The sequence below is a fragment of the Melanotaenia boesemani genome, chromosome 2 (assembly GCF_017639745.1).
Source record: "Melanotaenia boesemani isolate fMelBoe1 chromosome 2, fMelBoe1.pri, whole genome shotgun sequence".
NCBI lineage: Eukaryota > Metazoa > Chordata > Actinopteri > Atheriniformes > Melanotaeniidae > Melanotaenia > Melanotaenia boesemani.
The window spans coordinates 28,300,188-28,320,650 of NC_055683.1; the positions used below are offsets into that span (position 1 = coordinate 28,300,188).

The 20,463-nt window shown below is 35.1% G+C and overlaps 3 protein-coding genes across 5 annotated transcripts; all 3 read left to right on the forward strand.

Moving 5' to 3' along the window:
* Positions 1 to 172: 172 nt before the first annotated feature.
* Positions 173 to 1,490, forward strand: LOC121653188 (protein PET100 homolog, mitochondrial). Its single transcript, XM_042006494.1, has 4 exons — positions 173 to 283; positions 471 to 557; positions 662 to 694; positions 1,048 to 1,490. Exons 1-4 carry the CDS (start codon positions 257 to 259, stop codon positions 1,135 to 1,137), a joined length of 237 nt encoding a protein of 78 aa, XP_041862428.1. The 5' UTR covers positions 173 to 256; the 3' UTR covers positions 1,138 to 1,490.
* A 2,504-nt stretch (positions 1,491 to 3,994) lies between these two features.
* stxbp2 (syntaxin binding protein 2) lies at positions 3,995 to 12,888 on the forward strand. 3 transcript variants are annotated; one of them, XM_042005513.1, is made up of 19 exons: positions 3,995 to 4,058; positions 5,723 to 5,772; positions 5,862 to 5,943; positions 6,228 to 6,304; positions 6,417 to 6,492; positions 6,613 to 6,716; positions 6,912 to 7,060; positions 7,141 to 7,225; positions 7,953 to 8,083; positions 8,198 to 8,305; positions 8,601 to 8,658; positions 8,761 to 8,826; positions 9,249 to 9,329; positions 10,782 to 10,923; positions 11,066 to 11,172; positions 11,282 to 11,380; positions 11,474 to 11,559; positions 11,944 to 12,104; positions 12,210 to 12,888. In XM_042005513.1, the coding sequence occupies exons 1-19, from the start codon at positions 4,022 to 4,024 to the stop codon at positions 12,287 to 12,289; spliced, it is 1,779 nt and encodes a 592-aa protein (XP_041861447.1). In that variant the 5' UTR covers positions 3,995 to 4,021; the 3' UTR covers positions 12,290 to 12,888. The 3 variants fall into 3 exon arrangements, with proteins under 3 accessions (XP_041861447.1, XP_041861451.1, XP_041861460.1); XM_042005517.1 differs by having other exon boundaries at positions 4,000 to 4,058; positions 11,947 to 12,104; XM_042005526.1 differs by having other exon boundaries at positions 4,044 to 4,062.
* Positions 12,889 to 13,438: 550 nt separating this feature from the next.
* LOC121652578 lies at positions 13,439 to 20,276 on the forward strand. Its single transcript, XM_042005418.1, has 13 exons — positions 13,439 to 13,704; positions 14,131 to 14,274; positions 14,387 to 14,531; positions 14,683 to 14,837; positions 15,153 to 15,329; positions 16,935 to 17,079; positions 17,206 to 17,375; positions 17,519 to 17,668; positions 18,182 to 18,281; positions 18,421 to 18,560; positions 18,733 to 18,915; positions 19,354 to 19,392; positions 19,514 to 20,276. The coding sequence occupies exons 1-13, from the start codon at positions 13,657 to 13,659 to the stop codon at positions 19,943 to 19,945; spliced, it is 2,028 nt and encodes a 675-aa protein (XP_041861352.1). The 5' UTR covers positions 13,439 to 13,656; the 3' UTR covers positions 19,946 to 20,276.
* The last annotated feature ends 187 nt before the right edge of the window (positions 20,277 to 20,463 follow it).

Genomic DNA, 20,463 nt, shown 5'->3' on the forward strand with positions numbered 1-20,463 from the left:
GATGTGGAATAATATACAGCCCCGTCTGATGGGGTCGCTAAACTAAAAAAAGAAAAGAAAAAAAAAAAAAAAGAAAGAAGAGAGAGAGAGAGAGAGAAAATTTTTTTGGTTGTAACTCTGCCAAATTGTAAAATTGACGCATGCGTCACGTCACTCGTATGACTAGAACGTCTAGAAACCCGGAAGTTGTCTGAAGGTCTTCGGTTATGGGAGATTAGGTAACTCTTTGCAGCAGCAGTGCAGTATTTAGTTGAAAATGGGTGTTAAAATAGAGATATTTCGAGTAAGTATTCTAAATTAAAGAGTTTTATTATTATAAAATGAAGTTTGATATGCATATTTGTAGACAAGCGAAAGCATCTCTTTCTTGGCTTTATTTTCGATCTAGTTAGCCATTACCAGCATGTTTACGTGAACGTATATGTGTGTTTTAAGTAACTGGACGATCTATTTGATTTTATAATAAACAGATGATGCTGTATCTGTCTTTTCCTGTGACCATGTTTTGGATCTCAAACCAAGCAGAGTACTTTGAGGAGTACATAGTAAAGAGAAAGGTAAGAAAGGCGTTTAAAAGTTTTAGTTTAGTTTCATGTGAGGCTATCATACTTATATTAATAAAAGTCTATTTTTCTGTACTGTGGTCGTTTACGGTATCCAGAGGGAAATCTTCCCCCCCGATGAAGAAAAACAGGTAAGTGTGATTCGCAGAGCCCATGTCTCTAAAGCTCTCCAATTCATAAAAAAAGGAATCAGCTATATGCCATGTGGGTTTTGTCTACACATGCGGCTTTCACATAGATGCTTGTGGTTTAATTTTCTAAAAGCCTCAAAATCACATATACACTAATGCATACTTTGCTGTAACCTTATACAGGTATGTATGCAGTGTACACTCTTATAGAGTGTAGATACTCATACTTTTAGAAATAATCTATTGACCAGTACAACAAAAACACATTGTCAAACCTTTTTTATGTGATGTGTTGTGATTTATGATGGATAACTCAATATTTAAATATGTTTGTGCATTCTTTTAATTTTCAGAGAAGAGAGTTGGAAGACTTCAAAGAACGAATGCGTGTTCGAAAGGAGCAGCGAATATTGAAACAATTGTCTGTGGGCTCTGAGAATTAAGCATCATACTTTAATTGAGCAACATACTTTAAGGAAAGGCATGACTTCTCAGCACCATTGACAAAGGCAGTCAATGTTGACTTCGCCTGAAGGAAGACCACATTACACTGGAAATGTCTGCAATCTTCACACCTCCGAAAAGTGTGGAATTTCTTGATATTTATTGTGCCCAACTTGCCTGATATTTCATGTATTTATAAGATTTTTTTTCATAAAAGACTTCTAAGTCAGAATGCTTATCATTTTATTTGAGTTGCTGTAATGTCATTGTCATAACCCAAATGTCTGAGCTGTTATCAAATATAACTGGTTTATTTTATAAGGTGCAGTGCGTACAAAATGTATTGACATTAGATTTTTCCTGTATTATTTTTGTTTTACAAAATATCACTAAACATAAAAATAATAAAATATTGTACTGAGGCTCAGAAAAATACTTTAGCATAAAATAAATATGCACCAGTTTATTTTACTATGAACATAAAACAATCTATACTGCAGTATTCACTCTTAGAGAATACATTTAGAAGTGTTTCAGACAGCAATTACTGAACTGAGCATCTTAAGATGTAGTTTAAGCTTTATGTTTGAGTTGTTTACTGAAAATGGAATTTATATTCATTCAATTCACTTACAGATTGTGCAGAACTTCTGTGATCAGTATTTTGCTGCATTCATTGTAACTTTTTACTATGCAAGATTTCTCTCTCCTGATGCAGGTTAGCTTCCCAAGTGCATGATGCTGTCGCTGTAAAGCTTCATGATAGGAATGCGGTCTTTCTGGTGATATCTGATTAATCTTTTAGGTCAAGAGTTGCTTTTTCTCATGTTTCCTGGCAAACACCAGCTTATATCTTCAAGTATCTGTAAATTGTAACTTCCTTGCAAGGGCAGATTTAATTAGTATATTGTGGAAGTACAATATCTCCCCTTCTTTTGCAGCTTTCACCTACAGGTGTATTTTATCTAAAGTTTACAGAATTCTACCACAATATATTGTTCACAGTACATTGGAAAACATCAAATCTATAAGGTGATGTGTTTTGTAATCTCATGAAAAATATCAGCTCATGCTGAATTTAATGACAGCAACATATCTCAAGAAGGGTGGAATGTATATACAGGGTTTAGAGCAGCACATGCTTCCATTTAGACAGGGGATGCTTAACAGTGGTAAACACGGCACTGTCCCAACTTTCTGAAGATATGTAAAACTGTAAAATGTTTTGTGTGTTGTAATGTAACACCAGATGTGTTTCATATGCTCTCAGTAACAAATTGGTTTATGGAATTTGCTTATAGTTGCATTCTATTTTCATTATTTTACACAGTGTCCAAACTTCTTTGGAACTGGACCTGTAAGACACCCTTACAGGTCCTTAAGACACAAAGATAGAATATTTTAGTGTCAGTCCAAAGGAAACAAAAGGCCGATATATGTAAATTAAATCAAATAACTCTTTGACAGGGCAGGCAACATAAAAGGAATACAAATTGTAGAAAGCTGTTCACAGAGTAGGACCAAGGAGTCTTGTGGACTGGTTCATATGGCTGTTGAATCTAGGTAGGATGTTTTTGTCTGCTATCATTCAGCACAACTTTATTGTATACTTAAAATGCTTCGTTCAGATTTTATGTTTAGGTGTTTAAACATTCCTTCTACCTAGCTATTGAATGAGACTGCATTATTTTTGTTTGTTGGTTTATTTTATGAAGTTGTATCATATGTTATGCAGTTAGGATTTATTTATATTTTTTAAACTCATGTTGATTATATTACCTTTTGACTGTGGCAAGATGATCTCGTAGGAGTATACTTATAACAAAAATACACTCTGAGTGACTAACTCTCACTTCATCACCTTTATTTTACATGACAAGCAACCCCAATGGAGTATTTCTCATTGGATGATTAATGTATTCCATGCCTCCTGGTACATACTTTTAAGATAAGATAAGATAAGATAAGCTTTATTCATCCCCTAAAAGGGGAAATGTCATTGCCACCACACATTTCATACATAGACAATGACAAAAAACATTAAATATGTAAATATACTGAAAACATAAAAAAAAAAAAAAAAAAACTACAGGTGGTCATTAAAAAATCTGGCTTTTTAAGGAGGTTACATTTGCTGTCAAATATTTGGTTAAATAGTTCATAATAATTTTAAATGATGGGTCACATATAAAATTACACTGGCTACCTCATATCAGCACAGTAATCTCATCAGGCTATATCCAAGAGAACCGTGTGCCTTGTTCGCTCTTAGACCTTGGATGTGCCCCCAAAACCACTCCACCTCTTACCATTTCATCACAGTAAAACGCTTATATGTTGATATGGGTTTGCCTATGCTCATCAGATGATACCCTCAAATGTATTTGGCAATGAGCAGTAGCCAGCTGGACGTCTGTAAGTTTGTCACCTGAAGCAAGACTGTTCTTGGAGATCTTCTTTTTAATATTTGCAGTTCACTTTAAATGTCAGATTTAAATTAGATTATTTTACTTTATCATATGATAAAATGACAAATAAAATTTCTCTTTTGAAAAGTGATGGATGTCATGCCAAATAACAATATGATAATATACATAAGCCACTCCCCAGCCATAGTTATAACTTATAGTTCCTAACGCATAAACTTAGGTTAAGTAATGAAAAACCATAATGACTCTAATGTGTGACTCTAATAATTTTAAAATTTTAATTATTTTTTATGTAACTGAAGTAGTTTACGCTGTACCAACCTTATATTTTTTAAATATAAGAATCTTGCAATACTGTTAATGTACATTAGGTGGCGATATTGTACACGCAAAAGCTGTGTTCTTGAATCATAAGGAAGTGGCTGACTTTCCAGCAGAGCAGTCTTCTGTCAAGATGGCACCGACTGGGCTGAAAGCGGTAGTCGGAGAAAGTAAGTGACAAGTTTATTGGAATTTATCTGGATTGATAAATTTATCATAGCTTACATGTAAAACCAGTTTGTTTGTATCGATCTTAAAGCAATTTCAAAAACTGCCGCTCAACTTTCAGCGAAAGTCTCACAGAGAACGTTTGTGTACCAAACGTTTCTTCCTGCTTCACTCATTAAAAACGCTAACGTAACGGTAGGGAATTAGGTTTTCGCTCAACAAAACATAATAAAAAATTATTCTAGTTTGGTTGCATCTATTGGTACCGTTATTTAGTGAGAATACATTATGGTTCATTTTGTATTTTGTAGACTGGTAGATAATAAGTACGACGTCACTGAGTGAAAACGTTGTGACAGCCCAAGTTTTAGTAGGCTAACGCCCGGTAGCTAATACAAAAGGAAGTCAAGCAACTCTGCTAAAGATGGACTTAAACTGTTGAGACTTTGTAGTTGTAAGCATTTACATTTTACGAAAGTCACAGCTTTTGTTACTTTGTGTTTAAGTCAAGTGTCTTGCATCCTATATCAAATACTGTGACATCGGTCAGAATGTTTTGGAAGTTTTTACGGAAGTAAAGTGGGTGTAGATCATATGTGGTTAGGTCTTTTCCTGAGACTAACATCTACGTTTTCATTACAATCCATATTCAAAAAGCTTAAAGAGAAATGATTGAAAAATATTAACTTGACTTTTCACATGAGTGTATACTATTAAGTAATTTTACGATAAATAGACCGTTGTTTATGCACTCAGCTTCATCTATTTGCATAATTGTTTTAATTTTGACAGTCATAATAAAAATTCCATATATGTATAAATATATCGGTTATTACTGAAAATAAAGTTTTAAGTAAAAAAAAAAAAAAGCAAACCAAACAAAAAAAGGAGTTCAAGTCAAAATAGATAAGTCGTTTCCGTGTGTCAGGGGTTGGGAGATGTTTGAGATAGTTAATATGTGTTTTTTGCACACAGCAGAGAAAAACTGGTGGCTACTAGGGGCTTTTTAGACCTAAGATCTGTTGCTTTGTGGAAATTTTCACAATCATGACTGTAAACTTAATTTTTGCTCATGCTAGTATGCTAGTTATAATTTAAGAGCAGTAGAAATGGGGTCCAGCTCCCCTCTGTTGGATGACTGTCCTTCCTTTGCATTTAATACATTTAGAAAAAAACGATTAAACAAGCTGAGATTACTTTAAAAATGTATTTGATTTTTGCAGCAATTTTGGCATGGTGGCAACATGTGCTGCATGCTGTGTCTTTTGAAGTTACTAGAATAACAATGCTTTTGTCTGAGGTTTGTACGTTGTCATGTCTCAAGAGGATAAGACAAGGAAGTTACACCTAACTGAATCTGTGAATACAAAAAAATTAGAGACATAACTTACTTTTAACTTTGAGTCGTCATGTTTCTAAACAGACAGCCACAATGTTCAGTTTAATATTTCTTTTACCCCCTTCATTTACTTACAGAGTTTAAATTCTAATTAAATTTTGAAGTAACAAATTAGTTTTGGGATGATTTCCTGTTTTCCATAGAATCAGTTTTTCTTTACATTAGAGTCAGTGCTAAATTTTACATAGCTTTTACTTCTGGGGTTGGTATATTTCCTCCATAGTTAAATATTTCTAACCATGTCTGTCTTTCTCTTTGTGTTTACAGAAATTCTCAATGGGGTCATTAAGAGTGTAAAGAAAGATGGAGAATGGAAGGTAACAGTTGTCTAATAAGGATTACAAATAAAAGAAATGATTATAAAAAACAACAACATTAAATTCACCCCATTATATTGTCCATTTAGGTTTTAATTGTGGATCACATGAGCATGCGAATTCTGTCATCTTGTTGCAAGATGTCTGACATTCTGGCAGAGGGGGTTACTAGTAAGTTTTCAGATGGTCTTGTGTTATATAGAGTATGAAATAAGAAATCAGCATTTGCTGTATATTTTCAGACCATGATTTTTGTAAATGAACAGTGTTGCCCTAGACATGCAGAAAATGTTCATCATTCATCTTCCCAATTTTTCTGGATGAATGTACCACCTTAAAACAACTACATGTCTGATAGATGTTCAGCAGTGACCTAACTAAAATTGTTTTTTTTTAACATTGTGTTTTTGTTATTTATTGTCTTTTTGTGTTTTTATTATTCTTTCATTTCCTAGTTGTGGAGGACATCAATAAACGCAGGGAGCCCATCTCCAGTTTAGAGGCCATTTATTTGATTACCCCAGTGGAGAAGGTTAACTGTTGCCTTTTCCTCAGAATTCTGTCTTTTATTTGTGATCATACATGTTCTGTAAGATTTTTCTCATATTCTAAATTCTTTAAACAAAATATGTTTTCAATTCTAGTCAGTTCGTGCTCTCATTAGTGACTTCAGAGATGCAGCCTTTACTTACAAAGCAGCACATGTCTTCTTCACTGACAGTAAGATGGGAACATTTGCATATACTGAAAAAATATTAAATTATTTTCAAATGCATTGTGGCTTAACAGTTAGAAATAAATTAGAATTAAGTTATAGTAATAATTTCCTGTTTTCCATAGCCTGTCCTGATGGTCTCTTTGCTGAGATCGGGAAATCCAGAGTGTCCAAGATTATTAAGACTTTAAAAGAGATCAATGTGGCATTCCTGCCATATGAGTCTCAGGTGGGCAGATTTTCTTCTCTAATTCATTTAAATACATTTTCTGTGGTTGCACAGATTTTATTCTTCCTCATTTTAATGCTGCCATGCTGCTTTCTTTCTGTTTTTGTTTGCAAACCTTAAGAGACCTGCTTGGATGTTAATGTAATTTGTCCAAACAGAAAACAATTTTTTTTTTTTTTTTTTTGGTCCCTGTAGGTGTTTTCCCTGGATGACCCAACTTCCATGTACTCATTCTACAGTTCCAAACAAGTTGAAGGTAGAGATAAAATGATGGAAAACCTGGCAGAGCAAATTGCAACACTGTGTGACACACTTAAGGAATACCCTGCAGTTCGATACCGCAAGTAAGGAAGCCTTACTTGAGTTGTTTAAAATGAGATTGCAACTGAAATTACTCAAAGTTGTGTAACACTTTGTTTCTAAGGGGACCAGAAGAAAATGCTAGACTGGCTGAAGAGGTCTCTCAGCGCCTTACTGCTCACAAAGCTGACAACCCAAGCATGGGAGAGGTAACTATTACCACCACTACCCCACACCAAGCCATACAGATGCTGCTGCATCAGTTCAGTTATTTCACAAAAATCCTAAAGGGGATCTTTTCATACTGTGGTTTTCTGCTAAACCAACTTTTCCATCTACTGGGATTGCACAGCCTCTCATCTTCACAGGTTGTGAACATTTCTGTGGTTTCTGGGTTTTTTTTTCTTGATAATTTTTCATGCTTTGCTGGACCTTTCCACTTTTTCCTTCTTTTCTGTCTTTCTCAGCTGACATTTCCTTGCTCTTCAGATGGGTCTTAACAGGCAGGTATTACTTTTCCATTTTTGCTTCTCCATATCTCAAGTGCATTAGCATGTTAAACCATCATAAGCACTCTTTTTTTATTTGATTTTAGTCAACCCAGATGTACATGTTTGCTGAAGTTCTGCACCATGCTGCTTCAGACAGTGAACTTTTTTTTAAAATGCTGATGTGACATTTCCTGTGTGTTTGATCCCCATGCAAACTGATTGGTTGTATAATATACATGTTCAGTGGAATAGATCATCTATTTCATGAATTAATTAATTAAATCAGATATTTATGATATTTATTTTTTTATATTTGTTTTTGTATCTTGATTTTACTTGTGTGCAGCACTTTGTTCAGCTGTGGTTGCTTTAAAGTGCTATACAAATAAAGCTGGTATGATATTTCATTAGCTTAAGGTGATATCCTGGTTTTGCTTTGTTTTAGGGTCCAGATAAGGCTCGGTCTCAGCTACTGATTGTTGACCGTGGGTTTGATCCAATCTCCCCTCTTCTGCATGAGCTGACCTTGCAAGCAATGGCTTATGACTTGCTAGATATCAAACAGGACATATATTCGTGAGTAAAATCTTGCATCTGAGTTGCTGCTGTTTTACTTTGCCATGTTTGTATGGTGTCCTTTGTAGACTATTTCCCCATATTTATGTGTTCTATAATGTTGTTAATGTTAAGTTACCAGACAACTGGCATTGGAAATGCTAAAGAGAGAGAAGTGTTACTGGATGAAGATGATGAACTTTGGGTTCAGCTCCGTCATATGCACATTGCAGATGTAACAAAGTAAGTTAGTCACAAATAAAATTCTATTATTTGATCGCCCTATTACTTTCCAACAACTTATGGTTAGTTGCTTTTACACGTTTTTTTTTTTTTTTTTTTTTTTTTTTTTGTGCGATTCTCAGTGTGTGGCCTCAAGAGTTTGAAATATTTTCTTATTCGGTAGTAAGTCTTGTTTAAAATTTAATAAATGTGTCTGTTTATTACAGTAATTAAGCTGCAGTCTGATACACAGCAATAGCATTTTTGTGCATAAGGTGACTACTTTTAATTTTTTTTTCTAAATTCATTGTTGCAGGAAAGTGACCGAGCTGCTTCGCACCTTTTGTGAGAGCAAGAGAATGTGCACTGACAATGTAAGTTTTTTTATCAATCACCCAGTTTTTTTAGTCAATGCAGATTTACATTATACAGAGGAGTGTTATAATGCAAGCTTGGCAAAATGTTTTGTATTTCAGGCCAACATAAAAGATCTCTCTCAGATGTTAAAGAAGATGCCACAGTATCAGAAGGAGCTGAGCATGGTGAGTGAAAATAAAAAAGAGATATCGGAACTGTTTCTATCTGCTTAGTAATGATAATGCTGTTGCAGTTCTTAAGGGGTTGTTCTGATTACCACTGCTAGAGCTATGCAGATTTTTTTTTATATAAGATTTCAAACATATTTTATTAGGATTAATTTCTGTAATCTGATTCTTGTTTACTAATTTTACTGTTTGGTGATTGGACATCATAATAGTATGTTGATTAGTTGAACAACTGTAAACCTAGAAATTAACCTAATTTTAGTTAATATTCCTATACACCACTAAGTAGAGCAGCCCTAAATTTTGTAACCTCTCTTATGCAACAGCAGTGAATTATGTTCATAGGTTTTATATAATTATCACGATTATTTTGCAACCTCTTATTAATAAATAATGAATGTATGTCATTTCTTTCACAGTACTCTACTCATTTGCACCTGGCAGAGGCTTGTATGAACAAATTCAAGGCCTCTCTGGATAAACTTTGTGAAGTGGAGCAGGTCAGTATGGAGTATTCAATAGAAATCAAGACTTTTTTCTTAGAGTTCTCTTTAAAAGACTGATCTGCATCCATTATGGTGAAACATTGTGATCATGGAAAGAAATGTATGTTATAAATTAAATTATGATTCATTCATCCATTCATTGTAAGCTCACTTGCGCTGTTGATTATTAATACAATCTACATCTGAGGTTCCAGGTATAAATAGACATATTCTCAGAATCGGTGTGTCTGTAGCTTGTATTTTGCTAGGGTATAAGATATATTTTACTGTGTTATAGTTTGACAACGGATCTTTCTGAGAATTTCTCAGTGTGACCTAAACCTAACATTGTTTTTATTTATAACTCTTTTATTAGTGTATACTCAAATACTACTGGTAGTGTGGTAACATTTAATGGAAAATCATAGACATAATATTACATAAGATGCTTGGGAGCAGATAACCACATCCATATGTCTAAAAAATGCAAAGAAGTTATGTCATTACTATGAGTGTAATACACTTGTACCACTTAGTTATGCATAAATCCTTTCACCAGCAAAAGCCTGAGATAAAGCTACAGGCCAGACCTGTGCCAAACCCCATTATGTTGTTTGTGTGTGCCAGACATGCTCTTAGAGGTGATGTATTCCACCATGCTTAGTGCTGTGTCAGATAAGTCACAAGCACACAGGATGAGCCATGCATGCTAGAAGCATTATGAGGTACAAGTGTTAATGGGACCTTTTTGTATCACTAAATCACTCAACTTCACTAATGGATTGTCAGCATGTCTGAAAGCTGCCTCTTTAATCCAGTGGGGATGTTTTGGCTCTAAGATGGACAGTGTGATCCAAACAGCAAGAGTTCTTTCAGCTGCCGTTTGTTAAAGTGTTCTACATAGTTTAAGGAATCCAAGAATACATGTATGTTTGCAATGTTGTTGACAAAGTGATATCTCAGTTGTTTACAAAGTAGTATTATTGATCGGCCTTAACAACGCTTAGTCCAAATTTTACATTAAGCTGAACAAGAGTTTTTATTAAGGTCATTTAGTACTTATGATTCCACTAAAGAAAAATGTCCAGGCTTGGATTTTAAGCAAAGAGGCCCAAGTGGCCATTATTTTGACATTTCATAGAATACAAATGTGGCTCTGAACAGTGTGTTTCATAAAAGTATTTTAATCTGTTTGCTGGGAAATAAAAAAAAAAAGATTAAACATCCTTAGATTATTATGCAGTTACACTTCATGCATTACCAACATTAATCTCTTAAGCATTGTAAGGAAGAACCCGGTTATAGATGTTACTTCTGTATAGTTGTGTCACACCGTTGTTGAGAAATTAATGTAACAAACAAGTAAGTCATATTCTTGCTTCAGTTGCCTTATGTTGGGTGTTAGCTGACTGTCAGAGTAGGTGATTGATATTTTAGTTGCATTAGCTCATCAGATGTCTTCCACAGGACTTGGTAATGGGAGCAAATGCAGATGGGGAGCCTATAAAAGATGCCATGAAAAGCATTGTTCCTGTACTCCTCAACAATGATATCAGTACCTATGACAAAATCCGTATCATACTGCTGTATATTTTCCACAAGAAAAAAGGTATGGCCTTGTGACAGAAATGTTTTAGGTTTTGGTGTTATTATTTATTATACTGTCTGTGTGTGTGTTCAACAACAGTCATCTGTGTGAGTCTTTTGTTATTTAATAACTGGCCACATATGAACTCCTACAACCCATATAGGCATCGGGGAGGAGAACCTTGCCAAGCTCATCCAGCATGCAAACATACAGAACGACAGCACCATTATCACCAATCTGCAAAACTTGGGCTGTAACATCATAGCTGGGGTGAATTTGTTGACTACAGTTAGTCTCAAAGTTGTCATACTATATTTATAATTATAATAATAATAATAATGTTTTTCTCTGTTTGTTACATGGATCACCTTTTTGTTAGGGTCGTAATGCTGGGAAAACACTTCCCGAGCGTAAAGAACGAACTGAGAGTACATATCAACTCTCTAGATGGACACCCACCATCAAGGACATCATGGAGGTATTAAGGCTGAAGTTGGGTGTCAGTTGTTGATGGTTTATGCTCTCAAACTTGCATTCAACACTTTAAACCATTTGTTTGTTTCTTTTGCAGAATGCCATAGATGACAAGCTGGACAGGAAACAGTGGTCATTCATATCTGAACCTGCAGCAATCAGCACAACTCAGACTGCAGTCAGGTGGGTCTTTTCACTTCTAGTGTTTATGTAAATGCATGTAATAGCTAGTATTTTTGTGATGATTCTTCCATTTTAAAATTTTTATTTTTTTTTTATACCCTTTACATTTTTATCTTTGGAAAAAAAGGCAAATTATGCTATCCATTTTTTTTGCTTTTGTCCCTGTAACTGAGTTTGTAGGGCTGCATTTGGCAGTGTTAGTTTGAGTTAAAAAAGTTATATTAGGTAAGCTTTACTTAGAAAGCTCTACAGTTTCCTTGTAAAAATGGAGCTTATGCAAACCACAGACTTAATTTTGTAATCTTCATTATGACATTGTTTTTCTGGTTCCCTTTATGCAAAGTGAAAATTTAAGACGAGTAGTTAATAATAACTCTTTTACAGCAGTGCACGTTTTGGACACTGGCACAAGAATAAATCTCCAACAGAATATCGTTCTGGCCCTCGTCTTATTATTTTTGTGATTGGTGGGGTGACGCACTCGGAGATGCGTTCCGCTTATGAAGTCACTCGAGCCACAGAAGGGAAATGGGAAGTACTCATTGGTAAGTTGTGATTGTTGAATCAATCCTCCAAAAAATGTTGCCCTTTTCCCCTCTTTTTTTTTTTTTTTTTTTTTTTTAATATTTAAATAATTGTCCTTTTAATAGGGTCATCTCACATCCTGACTCCAACAAGCTTCCTCGATGACTTAAAGAGTCTGGACAAAGATCCCAGTCCTAAATCTTAGTATGAGGAGTACATGGTAATAACGATGTAGTCTTTATTTGACTGGTAGCTTGTGTTCTGTGCTGCATATCTGACATCTAAAGTAAATTATGAAAAGAATTTTTAGATGTAGCCATGGAAGAAAACAACTAATTTTGTTTTAGAATGTCCTTTTTATTGTTTGTTCTGTATTCGGTTGTGTATTCTGCTGATTTGAAACTATGGAAAATATTTAAGTAATTAGTCTTTTGGTTATTGCGCTATTCTAATGAAAATGTCTTTTTTGGGGTTACTTACGCAAATCAAATATATTATGTAATTAGAAAAACATGATCATATCATAGCAAATGTGTTATGAAAATATAATGTATGGGGTTGTTAATACAAGCAGATGTATACAATAGAAAATAATAGTGTTTAAATGAATTTTTCTTGTTTCTATAGGTATATTTTTTCCACATCTAAGAATGTTTATCCTTGACAAAGAGTCTCACCTGCTGTAATGAGATAATATTATTTGAAATACAAAATATTGCACATGAACTTGTACTTAATATATTAATTGGCACTTGTATGGTGGGTTCTTTGTTTACTAATCGTTAAATAAATAAATAAAAGAAACATTTTTTTGTGTACTTTAATCTGATCTAGTAGTGTTTAAAATGCTTAAGATTTTAAGTTTTCTTAGATCCTTGGGATTTATTCCATGTATGCTAGATATACTTGTTAATTTACTTTTACTTTTACTGAATTTATGCTCAATGTGATTTTTTTATTTTATTTTTATTTTTTTTTTATCGCTGATGAAAGAAGTTGCTCAATTGCCTCTGAAAACCGAGATGTCTTTTGCCTGGGGGAAAAAAATGTACATGGTGGGCAGCCACTTTATGAATTAGAAATAAATGTTTGCTGAACTGAACAAAGAGGGAAAAAGTATTATACATCCTACAGATGTGTCATTATATTAGTGACAGATATATTAATATCATGCACCTTCTCTGTAGTGATGACATGGGGCTTCAAAATGAACAAACAGGAACTTTTCAGTATTGGGTCAAGAGGAAGAACCTACCAGTTATGGAGATCATCCCTCTCTATGCTAAGGATTATGTTTTCATCTGGGATTACAGATGGTCATATTGGAGAATGGGGCAGCAGCTTGGGTCTTAATAGTGATAGGTTAATACTCAGGACTGCAAACTATTTAAAACACTCACTTCCCTCGTCATATTCAGAAATCATTTGGCGTTGCATCACTTGGAATCATTTCCATCTCGCAAAGGGTTCCATGTAAAAGAGTTTGTAATTGTCTTTCAATCACAAAAACATAATTTTGTACTTGTACACTCTTCAGTTTGGGACCTTTTGGCTTTTTGAAATATTGTCATAATGGCATCGGCTGGCGTGGACTCCAAGTCAGAAGCTGCTAACTCACAGGTAAGATGTTTTGCAGATATTCTTAGTATAAAGTTAGTATTGATATTTTTAGATCCTTTGCGCAGAATTGTTTTACGACAGCGGCTTGAATTTGTGCCTCTGTATTGTAAATAGTTTAAATTTGACTATATCAAGTTAACCACCTTTATTTTATGATAGATAGATGGCTCCTGGACTTAGTATGTGATATGGTGAGCCTTTAAGTGAGCTATTAAAAATATATATCCATATTTCCATTTGACAGAAATGATTATTTAAACATATTCAAACAGAAAAAGGGCCAAGTATGAAAAGTTTATTACTTCCTCAGAGCAGGTCATTTCTCTGTGCAACTAATCAATAGTTCTGCATTTCTGTAACATCTACTGAAATAAGAACTGCAGCAACAATAGTGAGTCTGTCCTTAAATGTGCTTTGCTTTCTCAGGAACTCCACAGTTATGACTATCAAAGTTTGACTCCTCAGATCTCCCTGACACACAGTACTCCAGATGCAGACAAGAAGCATCTGTTGGTACCCGCCAATCAGTTACAGGTTCCTTCTCAGCGTTACCGCTCCAATTCTTTAAAGGTCTGCTCTGTCTATCATACAGCAGTCAAAGTTACCTCTGCTTGTCTAATCATATGTTAAATGCTCTTTACACTTCAGTAATGTTTATCATAATATTTTTTCCCAAAAATAGGAAGAAACACCTGAGGAACAGCAAAAGTTCCTAAACTTGATCTCCCATGGCCAACGTGGACGTCTGGATGATCAATGCTGCATCTTGGATCCTAGCAGAAGTGCTCCCTGCTCACCCAAGCACTCAGAGAACAAGCTGGCTGCAAGTAAATCAGTTGTCAATGATAATAAATATTGATAATGATTCAGAGTTCCTTTCATTTAACTTTTTTTCCCCTGATACCATTACCTTTATGATCAGATGTCATGGGATCGGACAAGTTCTAATTTAATTTTCAATTTTCATTTCACTTCCAGATCCTGAAATGTTCTTCAACCTTTTGGCCAGTTCTCAGAGTCAAAGGCTCGATGACCAACGGGTGTCTCTTCCATCATTACCAGGATTGCAGAATACAGACAGCACTTCTAATGGAGACTCAAGCTACTTGTGTTACATGGTGTCCAAAGTCCAGGTTAGCACATTTCATTTTCAAAGAGGAAGAAATGCCAACACATGCTATTTAAATCTACGTGTTCACAAACTGCATTCATATATAGACCAAGACATGGACATTTTTATGGAAATGCCATGTCAAAACAATTAACATAGAATGAGTTTTCATATACTTGGAAATTAGTTATATTACTCAAAAAATTAAAAAGAACAGTTTAACTGAAATTCACACTTAATGGGAAATTTACTGTTCTTCCTATAGATGTTAAAATTGTGTTCTTGATATGTCTAACTCTGTTTTTTTAAGGTAATTGCTGATATAATGCATTTTCAGGGTTCCAGAATGGATGACCAAAGGTGTTCCCTACCACAAATTCAACCTCCAGAGGGGCAGTGCTCACCAGTTAATGAAAAATCTGCTCCCAGTTCAAGCCCTGCACGTTCAGCCTTCTTCAGCCCAAACTCAGACATGGAGCAGCCAAAGACTAAAGACAACATATGTCAAAAACAGGTTTGTACTAAAGTTGTAACAGAAGTTTGAACCCTTAGATGTAATGTCAACCAACAAAATAAGCATTTAAAAAAATTAGGTTTTAGATCTCCTCCCATCTGTGGTTTCGTGTAAACCATACACCGACTGGTCTGGTTTTAACTAAACCAGTGGGTTTATCCTATTGGATAATTACTGCACGGTGAATTATCTTTCAGCTGCAATAAGTTATTTAACTTGAGTAGCTTCTCATTGCTTAAACAACCATGTTGAAAGACACATCCTGTCAGTGTGGAAAAGATGTAAATCTGTTTTAAGAAAGGTCAAATCACTGGCATCCATCAAGCAGAGTAAACATCTACATTTTCACCAAATGTAGATACTTTTAAATCCAGGTTATAAACATTTCTTTTTTTAATGCAACTATGCATGAAATCTGCATGGTAACATTTAACTTGCTTTTAATCATTTTAATTTAATTAATGATTTTATTGTGTTTTTTTTCTTTTGTTGCTGCCTTTTACTACTTTTTAATGCTTTCTTTGCAGCATCTGTAATGCTTTTTAATGTTTTATGTGAAGTGCTCTGAATTGCCTTGTACACGAAATGTTCTATACAAATAAATTTGCCTTGCATTGCCATAAGAAGTTTCAGAAACGACTAAAATTAGGTTAGGAAATGTCCAACTCATTAAAAACTGGAAGGATAGTGGGGAACCATCTTTGAGGAAAAAGTGTGGTTGGAAAAAATCCTGAATGATCGTGTTTGGCGATAACTTAAATTATTGGTGAAATCAAAACAAAAAAGAACAACTGTAGAAGTCAGAGCTATGTCTAATAGTAAACTTGTGAAGAGAACTCAAGGGAACAGCTGTGTAACCATGAGAAAGCCACTAATCAATGATGCTAACCAGAGAAAAAGGCTTCAATTTGCAAGGGAGCATGAAGATTGGATTCAACGGAAGAAGGTCATGTGGTCTGATGAGTCCAGATTTATCCTGTCCCAGCGTGATGTGAGCATCAGGATAAGAAGAGAGACAGATAGTGATGCAACCATCATCCTTGTGCCTATTATACAAACTTGTGGGGGCAGGCTATGATCTGGGGTCGCCAGAGTTGGTTAGGTCTAGGTTCAGCAGCATTATGTGCCCAAAGAATGAGGTGAGCGGAGTACCTGAATATACTGAATAACCAGGTTATTCCATGGAACTTTTCTTCCTTGATGGAGCAGCCATATTTCAAGATGACAATGCCATGATTCATGGTGCTCAAACTGTGAAAGAGTTGTTTAGGAAACATGAGACATAATTTTCACATACGGATTGGCCACCACAGAATCCTTAACCCCATTGAGAGTCTTTGGGATGGGCTGAAGAAGGCTTTGCACAGTGGTTAGACTCTCTCATTATCAGTATAAGAGCTTGGCAAAAAAGGTTAATGCAACACTGGATGTGAATCTTGTGACATTGCAGAAGCTTATCAAAACAATGCCACAGCAAATGCATGCCGTAATCAAAGCTAATGGCAGTCTAATGAAATATTAGTGTATGTAATTTTTTTTCCCAGGCAGTGCATTTCTAATGTTTAATTTGCTTCTAAATGAGTACTGTTTTCATTTTTTAACCAGGCCTTGAATCCTGCAGAACTTGAGGGTTTCATGACATTAATGAGTCATTCCAATCGGGGTCGCATGGATGAACAGAGATGTGTATTAAACGTTAGTCCCAAGACTACACCCAAACACCAACTCCCTCAGAATCCACAGTCCCAAGGTTAGAATCTTGTTTGTCTCTTTGCATATTTTTTGCATGTTTGTTTCTTTATCTCTTGAGCCAACATAATGAAATTACAATTGTGTGCAGCATAAAACCTTTTTTTCCCCATATTTCCATGTCAAGATTCTGAAAAGCTATTCAACTTACTGGCAAACATTCAGGGACAACGGCTTGATGACCAGCGGATGTCTCTTCCTTCATTACCAGGAATACAGAATGGAGGTAGCACATCAGCGCTAACTCCTGCTGAGAGGGATGCAAGCCACTTGTGTTACATGGTCTCAAGAGTCCAGGTTGGCTCCATATGTAGTATTGTCTATCAATTTAAACATTTTGGATATCGTTTATTTGTTTCCCTGGGTTTTTTAAAAATGTCATACAAGGGATCTAAAAATCTACAAAACAAGTATTACAGCAACCTATTTTTCTCCCACAGGGCTCAAGGATGGATGAACAGAGATGCTCTGCACCTGAAGTACTCAAGAATCTGAGTACCCCCTCTGCTCAGCGCAAAAATCTCACATTAGATACATCTGTTAAACCTCCCCAAACTGCTACCTCTTTTAAAACCGACCAGCGTTGTCAGGTCAAATACCATTGTGTATTTTAAACTGCTTCTATTTTTACCAATATTTTTTTTCTTATCTCATAATCTCTTTTTTAAGCCTTTAAAATCATGTCAACGATGACATAAAAAGCTTATTCTCTCATTCTCTTTTTTTAACCTTTGCCAAGGCCGAGGTTATGTTGTCGTGGGTGTAGGTTTGTCTGTCTGTCTGTCTCAGAGCAACATAACTCAAAATATTATAGACGGATTTTGATCAAATTTTCTGGAAATATCAGAAATAGAATAAAGAACACGTGATTAGATTATGGGGGTGATCCAGATGACCGCCTGGATTTAGAAATTTCTTTAAAGGACTCTTCTATGGGAAGATAGAGATAACTTTGCCATTAAAGCTTCTAACTCAAAATAATACCCATAATCATTGGCAAAGAAAAAAAATACAATGGCTTAGCAGAGGTCTGCGCTGTCTGTCTGATAAGTTTATTTTACATGCCTTATTTGTAATTTATTTTATTTCTTTCATTTTTATAGGAGGTATCTTCATCTGAGCAGGACCAATTCTTTAAGATGATGAGACATGCACAAAGTGGACGTATGGAGGAGCAGCGTTGTTCCTTACAGCCTAGTAAAAGTACCCATGCCACACCAATACATGATGGAAATGCTTTAAATAATGTGCCCATAGTTTAGAAAAACAAATACTCATGAATGGATAAACGTAAGTTGTCTGTCTTCCGGATATAAAAGTGACTTTTGACTCTCCTCAACAGCTGCAGGAGCTGATTCATTTGCCACCTTTACTCAAGTACAGCCACCATATGATCAACATATTGCACTTATGACTTTATCAGGCAAAAGTGGAAAATCTAGAACAAAGGAAAACAGTGGACATATGAAGGTTGAAATCCCAGTAAGTCTGCATTTGTCATTTTTGTTTTGGTACCATACCATCTGTATTCATACAGGAATAAAAGCACATTACATATACTAAGTAAAAATGCTTAGTAAACAGCTAGTAAAACCCAGCATGACAACCCACTGATTGAATCTTTTTTATTTTTATTATTATTATTATTTCCAAGGCCTCTCCACCACATATCATAGTGGATGAAGGTACACCTGCCACATCAAAGAAGTCCTATTCCAGAAGTACCTCCCATCCCCAAATGGCCAATCCCGAGTACAGCTCTACCTTGGCCTTACCCAAATCTGCTTCATTTACCCCAGACACAGAATTTCAGAAGGACCAGCATTCCTCAGCACAGGTAAATTCAACACAAAAATATAATATATACCCTACTGTTCAAATGTTTGAACACAATTTCCCATTAGATTTGATGGAAAAGTGTGTCCAAACGTTTAGGCTGGGACTGTATATTAAAATGTAACAAAAATAAAATAAAAAACATATTTTTTCACGTTGTGATACAAATATTCCGAGACAGTATAAGGTGATGCTGGTACATACTAATCTTTAGTATTTACTTGTCAGGTACATCCGTGATGACTGGCATGGAAATACATTAAATTAAAAGGACTTAGCATGCATGACTTAATTTTGATGATAGTTTCAATCAACACTTTCTCAGTAGTGGATTGCTGTTATATGATGATATCTGCCTGCAGTTGGCCACTGACTGGAAAAAGACTTTTACTGAGAGAAAAGTGTGAGAACAATAACATGTTCCTTTTTTTCCCTCAAGCTGACAGTGAGGGTGTCCATGAGTATCACACCACAGCTGGTAAGCTCTTCTAAAGCATTTGAAGATTTTCACTCAGTCCAAAGTTATTCTTAACAAAAAGAAATTAATTTAGCATTTGTATTGACTTTTTTCTTTTTTTCTTTTTTTTGTCTGTTTAAAGGGACCAAAACAGGATTATCAAATTCCAGAAGTCTTTCTAACTCTAGGTGCCCCAGGAGAAAATGTTGTAATACCTCTTAGTCCAGTATTTGGTAAACCCCTATCCTTAGATTTGAATCTTATTCCAAAGAAAGAAGCTAAATCCAAACATCGCTCTCCAATTCATGCAAGTCCCAGGAAAACCTGTTCACGGCCATCATCTCCCTACCGTAGTACTAAAGCTAATCCTATAACAACATGCACAAATGAGCAGGGGGAACTGGTGACAAGCCCCATCAGTCCAGATGAAGACTGCTTCTCTCTGATTGAGAAGATACACACATCCCAGCTTCAAAAAGGAATGGCTCAAGGAGGAAAGGGAAAGGAAAAGGCAGAGCAAATCAAGGGGAAAGGGGCTGGAAAGAAAGATAAGAAGAATGGTGACAACAAATAATCTATTATCTTCAGAAGAAAATAATAAAAAAGAAGAGATGCTGCTATTGGTTTGGAAAATAATTTGATGTATAAAAGAATGCCCACAGTAATTTGAAGATTCTGCTAGAGGCAAGTTTGAGTTTCATGTTAGAATTTTCTTTTCTCTTATTTTTTAGCTTTGGTGTTGTTGAGAACCCCAGATTGTTAATGTAGTATATAAAGTTAAGTTTACAACTAATTCATCTACATATCTGTAGAGGAATATTTTGATAATCTGCCATTGAACCCACAAATCTGGCAAACTGCTGTACATGGGAAAAATATTTTGAGAAAACCATAATAAAACACATTACCAAAAAGCCTGATCTCATGTGGTTTATTGAAATAAATGCTGAATTCATCTCCAGGATAAAATATTATGAGAAATGACATCTGATAATATAAGTAAAAACATGATCTCATGTATTTTGGTCTTAATGTTAAAGTTTATAATGTTTCATATCTCTTTAGTTTATGACCATTAACTATAGAATAACT